The sequence below is a fragment of the Hevea brasiliensis genome, chromosome 16, assembly GCF_030052815.1.
Source record: "Hevea brasiliensis isolate MT/VB/25A 57/8 chromosome 16, ASM3005281v1, whole genome shotgun sequence".
In the NCBI taxonomy this organism is placed as follows: domain Eukaryota; kingdom Viridiplantae; phylum Streptophyta; class Magnoliopsida; order Malpighiales; family Euphorbiaceae; genus Hevea; species Hevea brasiliensis.
Window position 1 is genome coordinate 45,616,187 of NC_079508.1, and position 13,367 is coordinate 45,629,553.

A 13,367-nucleotide genomic window follows, 5' to 3' on the forward strand; every position below is an offset into this window, starting at 1 on the left:
GATCTTAAATATTGAAGGTAAGCTCATCCTGCAGCAGCAGGGAAGTGAACCGAAATTCATTGCAAAAATTCAGAAGCCTGCTTCCTACTCTCCCATGCTCAATTTTGGTAATTTTGTACTCCATGATTCGGAGTCTAAGATCATATGGCAGACTTTTGATGCTCCCACAGACACAATTTTACTAGGACAGAGTCTAGTGGCTAGGGAACAGCTGGTGTGTAGCATCTCCAACACAAGTCATATGAGTGGAAGATTTGCACTCAAGATGCCAAGGAATGGAAATCTGGAAATGTTCGCACTGGAATATCCAGTTCGAAGATATTACTTCTACTGGAGATCGTGCACAAGAAATGCTAGAGGTAATGTGTTGCTGAATCTTGATACTAATGATCTACTGTACCTGTTGGATACTAATGGCAATAATATAAGGAATCTAAGTGATAGCAGAACCATATTTGGTCAAGCCTTGTATCGTGCAACAATTGATGCAGATGGAATATTCCGATTGTATTCACACAATTTGGATCGATACAGCTATTGGTAAATGGAATGGCAGTCATCTGATAACAAGTGCAATCCCACTGGCTTGTGTGGTTCAAATGCATACTGTACTCTGGTGGATCAGGTCACTGCATGTGCTTGTCCTCCTGGTTTTGATTTTATTGATGAAAGCTAGAAGAATTTGGGGTGCCAGCCGAATTCCAATGTAGATGATTGCACGCATATTAAAGAAAATAGTCAGGCTTTTGATGAATTTGAAGGCATATCATGGGAAGCTTAACCATATTCTACTCTTTCGTCTAGTACAAAAGAAGCTTTCAGAAAGTAGTGCTTAAAAGAATGTTATTGTGAAGCTGCAGTATATAAGAATCAAGAGTGCAGAAAGCATAAGCTTCCTCTGAGATTTGGAAAAACTGAACAAAATAAATCAGTGGCGACTTATATTAAGATGAGAATAGGAGAATTCGGAGGCAAAGAAAGAGGAATAGAGCCAAAAGCCGGGAATGATTTATCAACTAAGAACAAGAATGAGCTGCATATTGGTATACTAATTACTGGTGTTTCATGTTTAAGTGTTGGGTTAATTGTCATATCAATATCAGCCGCCCTTATTTTCAGACACCGTGCTCGGGAATGCAAGGCAATCTCCAATGAAGCCAGCGAAGGATTGGTTATTGATGTCACTTTAGGATCATTTACATATGAGGATCTTGAAAGAACTACCAATGGCTTCAAGGAGAAGCTGGGAAGAGGAGCTTTTGGGACAGTTTTCAAGGGAGCCTTGTTGAATGGGCAGACGACCATTGCTGTTAAGAAACTAGAGAAAGTGATGGCTGGCGGAGTAGTGGAGTTTCAAAATGAGATAAGATCCATAGGTAGAACTCACCATAGAAATCTTGTCCGCCAGTTTGGTTACTGCCTTGACAAATCAAATATGCTTCTGGTTTACGAGTACATGAAAAATGGATCTCCTACTGATTTTCTTTTTAAATCTGAAACAAAGCCTAATTGTGAAGACAGGATTCGAATTGCTTGGGACATATCTAGAGGCATCCATTACCTACACAAGGAATGCGAGACCCAAATCATCCACTGTGATATAATTTCCAAAAACATACTAATGGATGAACATTGGAGAGCAAAAATTTCAGACTTTGGATTGGCAAAGCTGCTGATGCCAGACCAAAGCAAGACGCTCACTGGAATCCGGGGAACAAGGGGATATGTTGGCCAGAAAAAATTTTTCTAACTCCATTGTCTGTTAGGCCCCCAACATATTTATACTCCATCAGAATTTATTCAATACAACTATTATATGTATAATAAATATATTCTGATCGTTGATTATAACAGGACTCATATGAGATCCACTATGATTAATAATTATAAGATAATAATCATAAGACAATTGTCATACATACAATGATTTTTCGAAATCCTAAGAAATCCAAAACACAAGTTCGTGACTTGATATGAATGGAAGGAAATTTCATATATTTTACTCCATTTTGAATTCAATCATATCTAGCACTTTTGTTGAAAAGAAGAATAGCAAGTAAAAGTAAAAGTTTTTTTTTTTAAATAAAAAGCAAGTATTTGAATTCCATGGAAATGAAATTTCCCAGAATTTGCCTTTGGTCAGACTTTCATGTTCCGGTCTTTGAGTTGGAAAATATAAATTCATGCAAAGTCTTCCTTGACTTGAGCCATATGGTCTATAAAATGAATCATGAAAATTCACACCCACTCCACACATTAATGTATTGCATAATAATTAATGGAGACAAAGTTCTCAATTCTTAATAATTTTATCATAAAATTAATAAATCTTATTATTAATATTTAAAAATAAACTCAAATTCAATATTTATTATTATTTTTTAAAATTTTAAAGGAGGAAATTTTAATTTAAATATTGTTGATATAGAGTACAGATAAGCATGTAATTTTGAACTACTCTATGACCATAAGCATGCCAAATGCTTAAACCAAATCGCAAGAAGAGGTCTGTTTCATAAATTCTTTAATTTTCATATCTCATTCAGAATATTTAATAAGTTAGAATTAACACAAAGATATCTCGAATTAACTTAATTTACTTTAATGGCTAAAGATATATTACTCACTTGATCTGTATTAGGTTTAAGTCTCTACTTTTTCAATCTCTCTAAAAAAACACAAAAATATCTCTAATAATAAAATTAAAAATAAAAAAAAAATCATTCCCTGCAATAAAAAAAACAAAATTGTTGGAAAAAGAGTTATGGTCTATAATTCTATAATTGTTCTTTTTTATTATTAGTACGGCTTACGACTCCATTTATTTCATAGAAAATAACTTGCACACGTAAAATATTTTCTACGAAAATTTTTTTATAAGAAAATATTTTTTATGAAAATATTTTTCATTAATTAATTATAATGTTAAATTAATGGTATATATTTATGTCATGCATCTATAAGTATTTTCATATCTAAACCTCTATTTGTTTTATGAAAAATATTTTTTTATATAAATCCTTAATAAGATTATTAAAGTGCAGAAAATAACTTTCTATTTTTAAGGGATGAAGTCTTTTTTTTTAAATGACTTATTTTTCTTTTTAATATGAAAAATATTTTTTATTGACTCATTTTTTTGAATATCTTAAACGTTAAAAAAATAAAATGATAAATTTTCTAAAAAAAATTTCTACAAAATAAATGAAATATTAAAATTATTGTTGTCCCTTGTAGCAATCCAAAAGGGGGTGAATTGGGTTTTAATTGCAAAATTAAATACTAAAAGAAATTTAAACACAAAGAAGAGTAGAGAAAGAATAATAACATAAGAAATTTATAGAGGTTCGGCTATTCCAAGCCTACGTCCTCTCCTCAAGGCCCTCCTTGAGAGTTAACTCCATTAAAATTCTTTTTTGGGTGAACAATAAACCCCTTACAATCACCATAAGAGCAAACTCTTACTCTTTTACAAACCCTTTACACTCAAGAGCTATTTAAAGCTCTATCATACTTAAAATTACAATAAGTACTTACAACCTTAAATGAACTCTCAGAACAAAGAATTTACAACTCAAATATCAAATTCTCAATATTAACTATGGTAGCTGAAGTTCTAGAGAGAGAGAATGAAGAAAATATTTAAAACACAATAAATTTCCAAACGATTGTTGTTGTAAAAACTTGTTTCCAGTCATAAATAGTGCCTATTTATAATTTTTGCAAGAAAATAGTCGTTGGGAGTGCATTAAATGCAAAACTAGCCATTCAACCACCAAAAACTCTGTTTTATCGAGTTGCAGAAACTCAGGTTCGGCTGCCAAAGTTATTTACTTCGGCTGCCGAAGGTTCGAGCGACAAAAAACAGCTTTTGAAAAGTCAATTTCGGCAGGTAAAAACTAAGTTGAGCAAGATATTCTTAGTACCCCTAGACTTGGACCAATATAATTAATAAAATGAGATTTACAAGATATAAAATAAATAAAAGTTATATTGTAGGTTCCCATAAATGCTCGCTTCCTTATGTTTCTCTTCCTTAATATTAATTTGAAGCAATTTGGTATTTTTGAATTTAGGGCCTACAAACTCAACACAAACACTTTCAAAGTATATTAGTAGCACACTAATTATTTATTATCATCAAAACATGGATTAACACACCTAGATCCAACAATTATATTCAAATTCCCTATCAAAATTAAATCAATAAAAAAATATATTACAACTTTAACTATGTTTTACGTTAATATCGCACAACAAATTAATTTTCTTTATTCTCTCTTCTCATTCTTTCAATTTTTTTTTTATCCTCACACCTTAAAATTATGAGAAAAAAAAACAAAAATAATGCCATATTCTATTTTACTTTATTTTAAAATGGGATCAATTATTAAATAAATTTGTTCACCAATTTATAAATTTATCAATTCAATTGATTTAATTTAATAATATATTAAATTAAAATTTAATCAACAGAAAAATTTTAAAAAATAAAAAAATATTTGACTAAACTAAGAATAAATTATAAATGTCATATCTAAATTTAAAAATATATAACAATACAATGCATAAATTTCAATTTATAACCTAAAATTTCTATTTTTGTTTTCTAATAAAATTATTAAAATTTAAAAAATAAATTTCTCTTCTAAATGTAAAAAAATAATTTATTTTTTTATTTATAAAAAATAATTTTTTTTTTAATCTATTATTTTGAGACAAAATAAAAATGCGAAACAAATGGAGCATTAATTATTTCACATTTTCCATTCTCATTTATTTGTATTTTTCCATTTGTGTGGTCAAGCTTTAATATTTCACGTTCCATTCAATAAAGACTCATAAAAAAAAATAATTATCTAAGCGCGGTTTTGGTTAGGCTGGGTCCCACTTGGCTGAGGTCCCCACCCAAACAACTTGGAGTAATTATTTATTATTATTATTTTCCACGTTGAAAAACAGCTCCCATAAAAAAAATATATATATATTTTTTCACTTATTCTCTATTTTTAATTTTTTTATAAGAGATAAATATATATATACATAAATTCAGAAAAAAAAACACTCTTTAACAAAATTATAACAATATTCAACTATAATCAATATAAATTTTCAAATAATAAATTAAATTTTAAAGAATCAACTCACTAAGGATCAACTCACTGATAAAGGAATTTATTTTAAATTTTTTATCACAAAAACATATTAATTTACTTCTTAATAATTTACATTATTTAATCTTTATTTTTAATTTTTATGTTGTTAAATTCTTTATATTTAATATTATAATAATAATTCAATTCTTATTTTAATGGGTAAAACTCAAAAAAAAAAAAAGAACTTTAGCCTTTTTTTTTTTAAAAAAATACTCTACACTTTTTAATTTTAACAATATCACATTTTAAAAACAATAATTCATGTCATTTTCTACATTAATATCAAAGAGCTAACTTTATTGAAAATTATTTAGAGAATAAAATTGAAAGAAATTAAAAAGTTTAAATTTCTGTTTATTTTAAGAAAAATAATTTATATGTAAAAATATTTTTTATGAAAATTATTTTTTATAAAAATATTTTTTGTAAAAATATTTTCTGTTATTTAATATAAACCTAATATTTTATATTACTATTCACAAAAATCTATCATACCGTAAAATTTGAAAAAAATAAGATTAGGAAAATAACTTTTATTTTTTAAAATTAGAAGTTATTTTTTTTATTTTAAAGTTATTTTTCTTTGACTAAAATTTTTAGGCACTTTTAAATATTAAAAATGAAAAAAAAATTCAGTAAAATATTTTTCTTCAAACAAACGAAACCCAAGTTAAAAAAATGGCTGATACTAATCATCAGGCTAATAGTTCCTTAATAATTCAATAATGAATTATCAAATATGATCTTAACATTTAAATCTTGATAATCTATTATTCTTTTTAAATGCATTAATTTATTTCAAATTCACAAATTTTAAAATTATTATTTATAAAAATTAAATTTTATTTAATGATATAAATAAGTCTCTATTTTTCCCAAATTTTTTACATGCTTCAAATAAGAAATTTATGAAATTAATATTACTATATAATTAGGAAAAAAAAATCCCATTAGTTGGAAAAAACAATTGAATATGAGCTTTTCTCTTTCCCTGCAAAAACTTGGGAAGAAAGAACAAGAAACGGATTGGCGTCCTATTTCCCATTTGTAATCATATATAATTTAGTCAAAAAGAAAACTTCAACAGAATGAAAAGTTGCTATTTAATTTTTATATTTTAATAAAATTAATTATTTAATTTATTTATTTTTTAAAAAATAAAATGTTTTATTTTTTTAATTCCTTGTCGATTATTTTAAAACAACTTTTGTTAGTAAAATGAGACATAATATTTATATTATAGTAAAATGAGAGATAATATTTATATTATTAAAATTACAAATTATATTATTTAAATTACAATAATTAAGTTGAAAAAAAAAACTTTGAGTAGGGTCTAAAATAGAATTAAATAGTATTTTTAAAAAAAATAAAATATTAAATAATTTATTTATTTAAAATATAAAAATTAAATAATATTTTTTAAAAAATAAAATAAATAAAATCCCCCAGTGCCTGGTTTGCCCATGAGTCAGTCAGTCTTTGCGGGCAGAAGCAGGAACAAGTCCACAGTCAACTCCAGTCTCCACACGCCAATCAAGAAGACATTATTTTTCCTTTCCCACTAAAATCTCTCTCCAAATCTATCCTTTTTCTGTTCTCATCACCCTCTTGTTCTTACCGCTGCTCAGCTTCATTCCTTCTTCTGTTCTGTGTTCTGTCTTCTTGTTCCTTCCACCTGAAACTCCACCAGACAAATAGTTTATTTTGTTTGTTTAATTATATTTATATGCTTCCTCTTATATAGAAAAAGGAGTTCAAGAAAACCCACCAAGCTCAAGCTAAAATGACAAGGTATGTGGGCGGCTCTGTGTTTTTGTCTTTGTTCTTGTTCTTGTTCTTGTTCTTGTTATTTCCGTCGGGGTTATCTTTGTCTTCGAATCAAACATCCATCATGATCAATCTCTCTCGGCTCCTTAACAACTCTGCCTTATCATGGGATGTTAAGAAACAGCCAGACCCATGTTCATGGAAGGGGGTTAATTGCAGCAGTGACAGTTCGTCTGTGATCGGTCTTTCTTTAAATGGGGTTGGTATTTCCTCTTCTGGGTTTTTGTCTCTTGTTTGCACGATTGAATCTTTGCAATACCTTGATCTTAGTGTAAATAATCTTTCTGGGTCTATTCCTCATTCAATTGGAAATCTCACCAAGTTGAACACTTTGATTTTGTCTTCCAATAATTTGGTTGGTGAAATCCCCCAGGCCATTGCAAACATCTCAACCCTGTCTCGGTTTTCAGCAAATCAGAATGGTTTTGTTGGTAGAATTCCAAGTGGAATTACAAGACATCTTAGGTTTTTAGATCTTAGTTATAATAACTTAAATGGTTCTATTCCATCAGATCTTTTATCGCAGTCGAATTTGCACACTGTGGATTTGTCTTATAATCAGTTGGATGGTTTAATACCTGAAGATATATCCCAAAGCTTGGTTAGACTGAGATTGGGAAGCAACCTTTTCAATGGGTCGGTCCCTTCTTTGTTCACTTTAAACCATCGGTTGACTTACTTGGAGCTGGATAACAATAGCTTGTCTGGTGTAATACCTGGTGGGTTGGCTTCTTGCCGGAATTTGGCACTGTTGAATTTAGCTCAGAATAATCTCAGAGGTCAATTGCCAGTGGCATTGGGTAATATTAGCAATCTTCAAGTTTTGAAACTTCAATTCAACAAGCTGGTTGGAGAAATCCCTGTATCAATCTCTCAATTACACAAGCTGTCAACTCTCAATATAAGCTGGAATTCTCTTTCTGGCTCAATACCTTCTACAATTTCGAACTTGCAAAGCCTTGCTCACTTGAACTTACAAGGCAACTATCTTAGGGGTTCGATACCTGACAGCATCAACTTCATGGATTTTCTGTTAGAACTCCAACTTGGACAAAATCAACTGGGTGGGAGGATTCCAACGATGCCAGTGAAGTTGCAGATTGCTTTGAATCTCAGCAGCAACCTCTTTCAAGGGCGTATTCCAAACACGCTTTCACGACTGGGGGATTTGGAAATTCTGGATCTCTCAAACAATAAATTCTCAGGTGAGATTCCGAGTTTTCTTACTCAGTTGGGATCCCTAACACAGTTGATACTCTCAAACAACCAGCTCACTGGAATCATCCCGGACTTCAAGCCATGGGTTTCTGTTAATACAAGTGGAAATGTGGGTCTTGCTAATGTTACAAAAACAAACAATTCCCCAGAATTCATGAAGAAGAGGAAACCACTTGCTTTGGCAGTTATTCTTGCTATTGGAGCTGCTGCTCTAGTTGGTGGGGTGGTCTTAGTTGTTGCTGTATCGTTCTCCAGAAGATTTCACAGGGTTAATGATCAACAGTCACAATCAGGGGAAGATCTTCCACTGTCTCAGGTCATCCAAGGCAATCTGTTGACTGCAAATGCAATTCACAGATCGAATATTGACTTCTCCAAAGCCATGGAAGCAGTTGCTGATCCATGGAACATTGTGCTAAAGACTAGGTTTTCCACTTACTACAAAGCCACCATGCCTTCCGGAGCAAGCTACTTTGTCAAGAAGCTTAATTGGAGTGACAAGATATTCCAATTGGGAAGCCATGATAAATTTGATCAAGAGCTGGAAGTTTTAGGGAAGCTAAGCAATTCAAATGTCATGGCTCCTTTGGCATATGTATTGACTGTTGATAGTGCTTTTCTCTTCTATGAGCATGCTCAGAAGGGTACCCTTTTTGATGTTCTTCATGGTAAACCGGGAAATGCATCGGACTGGGGAAGTCGTTACAGTATAGCAGTTGGAGTGGCTCAGGGTCTTGCTTTTCTGCACGGATACTCCTCTGGACCAATACTCCTCCTTGACCTTTCAAGCAGAAATATTTTTCTGAAGTCCCTGAAGGAGCCTTTAGTTGGAGACATTGAACTCCACAAAGTGATCGATCCCTCCAAGAGCACTGGTAGCCTTTCAACAGTTGCTGGTTCTGTCGGCTATATTCCTCCAGGTGAACAACTCTTCAAGCTTCTCGCAAAACTGAATCATTCATAATCCATATTCAAATGCTTGGATGCTTTCATACCAATCAGTCAATTCTTCTTTTCAAATTTGCATCAATTTTTGAATGTTGGCTTAATGGATAATCTTTTCTTCTTGCAGAATATGCTTACACAATGAGAGTAACAATGGCAGGGAACGTATATAGCTTCGGGGTTGTTCTACTGGAACTGCTGACAGGAAAGCCAGCAGTTAGCGAGGGAACTGAATTAGCCAAGTGGGTCTTAAATAGCTCAAAGCAGCAGGATAGGTGGGATCACATCCTCGACTTTAACATCAGTAAAACATCACTAGCTGTCAGAGGCCAAATGCTTGCAATGCTCAAGATTGCTCTCAGTTGTGTCAGTGTTTCACCAGAAGCAAGGCCAAAGATGAAGAGTGTGTTACGGATGATCCTCAATGCACGGTGAAGCCTAGCCTCATGAAGCATATCTGTCTATTAGTATGCATAAGATGATCATCTCAGTTTTGTTTAAGTCCAATTATTATAGGTAATACTAAGCCTCTAGATTTACAGAAAATATTGCAGTTGTAGGCAGCCAAGCTGCAGGTAATACCCTTGTATGCATAACATATGCATAGCGACTTTCGATAATGTAAATTATCAGTTTCATCTGTCAAAATCCCTCCATCGAAAGGTCCTCCAAACTTGCTTCTGTTTGAACATTCTTCCAAATTATACGTCGTCCATATTAACTTTGCCTGTTTTTATAGGGAGGCATGACCATAGAATAGGAAACAAGGCCTATTGTGATGGTCAAGAGTAGAAATTTAGAATAATCATCTATCAGTAGAAGTTAATCCTCAGATTAAAGTTGTAGTCCATCGCTTTCTAGGACATGTCTAATGCCATTATATTAGGTTTGAATTTGCTGAAATGAGAAGCAGGGAAATAATAGATTGTGAAATGAAACCAAAAATGGAACATCTTAAGCGCCTCCACCTACAGCTGCAGATGTTTCATTTCATCAGTCAGCAGCAGCAGCAGCACTATTTTGTTTTTGACATTCTTGATATCATGCTAACCAGTGCACAACAATGTTGGCAAGAACTACTGAAATCTATTTCTAGCTGAGAACAGGCATTGAAGCGACTTATTTTTGGAACCATAATGGGAAAATGTAGAGAGCAAAAGCAATGGAAACACATAAATGATGAGAGTGTTTGTCTTAACTTATAGGGTAGTCAAAATAGTTTATAAGCTCGAAAAATAGATTGACTTATTTGTTGATAGCAATTTTTGGATTAAGCTAAAAAAAAAAAAAGCTGAGGACTTAAATTTTTCACTTTAGTGCTCATAAACCTTATTCTTATAAGCTAATTTGATCAAGTATTTTATTATATTATCCCTATTTAATTTTTAAAATTTCAATATAAATCTCATCTAATATCATTTTTAGTCATTTTAATAATAAATGTACTTATAAGTTATTTTTTATCAAATATATTAACAGCTTATAATTTTAAATACTCATAAACTCATATTAGCTTTTACAAGCTTATTTTCATAAATTAAGCCAAACACTCTCAAATTGACACTAAATACTTCTTTAAAGTAATCACTCAGTAATATTATTTGAACAAAATCAACATCAGTTTAACCATTCAATTTCATGAGTGTTGAAATTTAGAAGAAGAATAAGAAGAAGAGAGGAAAGAGAAAGGGAAGAGAACTGGAATGAATCTCAAGGGTTACATTTTCATTTACTTGTATTTTAGCATAATGGATAAAGAGTCCATATTGACAATGCAAGATACAAGATATGTGGCATCCCATAAATCACTCCTTAATATAAGCATTAATTAAGCTAATCAATCACATTATTTTCTTATAAGCATATCTCATAACTCAACTCAACTCAACTAAGCCTTTATCCCAAAAATTTGGGATCGGCTATATGGATTCGCTTTCTCCACTCTAAACGATTTTGGGTTAAATCCTCAGAAATGTGTAATGCTTCTAAGTCATGTTGTACTACTCTACTCCAAGTCAATTTAGGTATACCCCTTTTTTTCTTTCTATTATCTATCCTAATGTGTTTTACTTGTCTAACTGAAGCCTCCGTATATCTACGCTTCACATGACCAAACCACCTCAATCTCCCTTCTCTCAACTTATCTTCAATTGGCACCACTCCTACCTTTTCTCTAATACTCTCATTACGGACTTTATCTAGTCTAGTATGACCACTCATCTACCTTAACATTCACATCTTTGCAACTCTTATCTTAGACGCATACAACTCTTTCAGTGCCCAATACTCACTACCATATAACATAGCCGGTCGTATGGCTGTACGGTAAAATTTTCCTTTCAACTTATTGGGAATCTTACGATCACATAAAACTCCCGTGGCACGTCTCCACTTCGACCATTCGGCTTTAATCCTATGACTAACATCCTCCTCACATCCCCCATCTACTTGAAGGACTGAGCTTAGATATTTAAAGTGATTACTTTGAGACAGTACCACTCCATTCAAACTGTTATGGAAAGTCAATCATTATATTATTTCTGTGTATATTCTGTATTCTGTATTCCTATTTAGGATTTCTTATTTAGGATTTCTTCCTAATTAGTATAACACAATTATAGGAATCAATTGTATATAAATACCCATATACAGATTAATTGAAATCAATGAGAATCATCTCTTTCTACATCTCTTTCTACATGGTATCGAGGTGCCATCTAGGGTGACTATTTGTTCTCACCACCCACCAGAGAGACCTTGGCCGCCGTGCTTCGATTCCGATCAACATTGCCGCCTCAATCCCCTCATTCCACCACTGTGTCGTTGTTCGATCCAAGACACCATTAAAGGACTTCGAGGTTTGGCTCTCGATCCTATTTCTGATTTACTTGATTTGTGATTTTGGATTATTTTGTTGTCACAAGACTTTGGATTAGCGTTTTGGTTAGTTTCTTTGTCTCAACAAATGGCAGACAATAAGAATGTTATTTCTGATGTGATTCCGATGATGACTAAGATCACGGAACACAAACTTAATGGTTCAAATTACCTGGAGTGGAGTAAGACTGTTAGGGTCTATTTGCGTAGCATTGATAAGGATGATCACCTTACTAAAGATCCACCTACTGATGATACACAACAAACTTGGCTAAGGGAGGACGCTCGGTTGTTTTGCGGCTTGAACTCGATTCACGGTGAGGTAATTAGTTTAATTAATCACTGTGAATTTGTTAAAGAATTGATGGATTACTTAGATTTTCTGTATTCTGGTAAAGGGAATATCTCCCGTATTTATGATGTTTGTAAGGCATTCTACCGTGCTGAGAAAGATAATAAGTCTCTCACGGCTTATTTTATGGATTTTAAACGGGTATTGAAGTTATGAGAAGTAAGAAGGGTATTTTCTTGTCTCAAAGAAAATATGTCATCGATCTATTGACAGAGACAGGAAAATTAGGTGCTAAGCCTTGTAGTGCACCAATGACTCCAAATTTACAAATCATAGGGGATAGTGAGTTGTTTGAAGATCCAGAGAGATACAGAGATTGGTAGGAAAATTGAACTACCTTCTTGTCACTCGTCCCGACATTGCTTATGCCGTTAGTGTGGTAAGTCGGTTTATGTCTTCCCCAACCGTTGCTCATTGGGAAGCCTTGGGACAAATCTTGTGCTATCCAAGGGAGCTCCAGGAAGAGGTTTGTTATATGGTAATCATGGGCATTTGAATGTTGAATGTTTTTCGATGCCGATTTGGATCTAAGGTTGATAGGAGGTCAACTCTGGATATTGCGTTTTGTTGGAGGAAATTTGGTGTCTTGGAAAAGCAAGAAGCGAGTGTAGTTTCTCGATCTAGTGTCAATCCGAATACAGAGCCATGGCACAATCGTATGTGAGGTAATGTGGATATTTCAATTACTAGATGAGACAGTTTTAAGACCCCCAACTGCGAAATTGTGGTGTGATAATCAAGCTGCTCTCCATATTGCTTCTAATCCGGTATTTCATGAGCGGACCAAACATATTGAGATTGATTGTCACTTTGTTCGTGAAAAGATTCAACAACAGATCATCTCAACAGACATATCAAACCGGAGAGCAGTTAGGAGATATTTTCACAAAAGCTCTGAATGGAGCTAGGATTGACTACATTTGTAACAAGTTGGGCATGATTAACATCTATGCTCCAACTTGAGGGGGAGTGTTATGGAAAGTCAATCA

General features: G+C 32.5%; 2 protein-coding genes across 2 annotated transcripts; both read left to right on the forward strand.

The window, feature by feature from the left end:
• Positions 1 to 544: 544 nt before the first annotated feature.
• On the forward strand, positions 545 to 1,750 carry LOC131174637 (G-type lectin S-receptor-like serine/threonine-protein kinase LECRK4). Its single transcript, XM_058138389.1, has 2 exons — positions 545 to 650; positions 861 to 1,750. The coding sequence occupies exons 1-2, from the start codon at positions 545 to 547 to the stop codon at positions 1,748 to 1,750; spliced, it is 996 nt and encodes a 331-aa protein (XP_057994372.1).
• A 4,893-nt stretch (positions 1,751 to 6,643) lies between these two features.
• Positions 6,644 to 9,797, forward strand: LOC110636938 (leucine-rich repeat receptor-like tyrosine-protein kinase PXC3). The gene is made up of 2 exons (XM_058137673.1): positions 6,644 to 9,124; positions 9,277 to 9,797. The coding sequence occupies exons 1-2, from the start codon at positions 6,943 to 6,945 to the stop codon at positions 9,582 to 9,584; spliced, it is 2,490 nt and encodes an 829-aa protein (XP_057993656.1). The 5' UTR covers positions 6,644 to 6,942; the 3' UTR covers positions 9,585 to 9,797.
• The last annotated feature ends 3,570 nt before the right edge of the window (positions 9,798 to 13,367 follow it).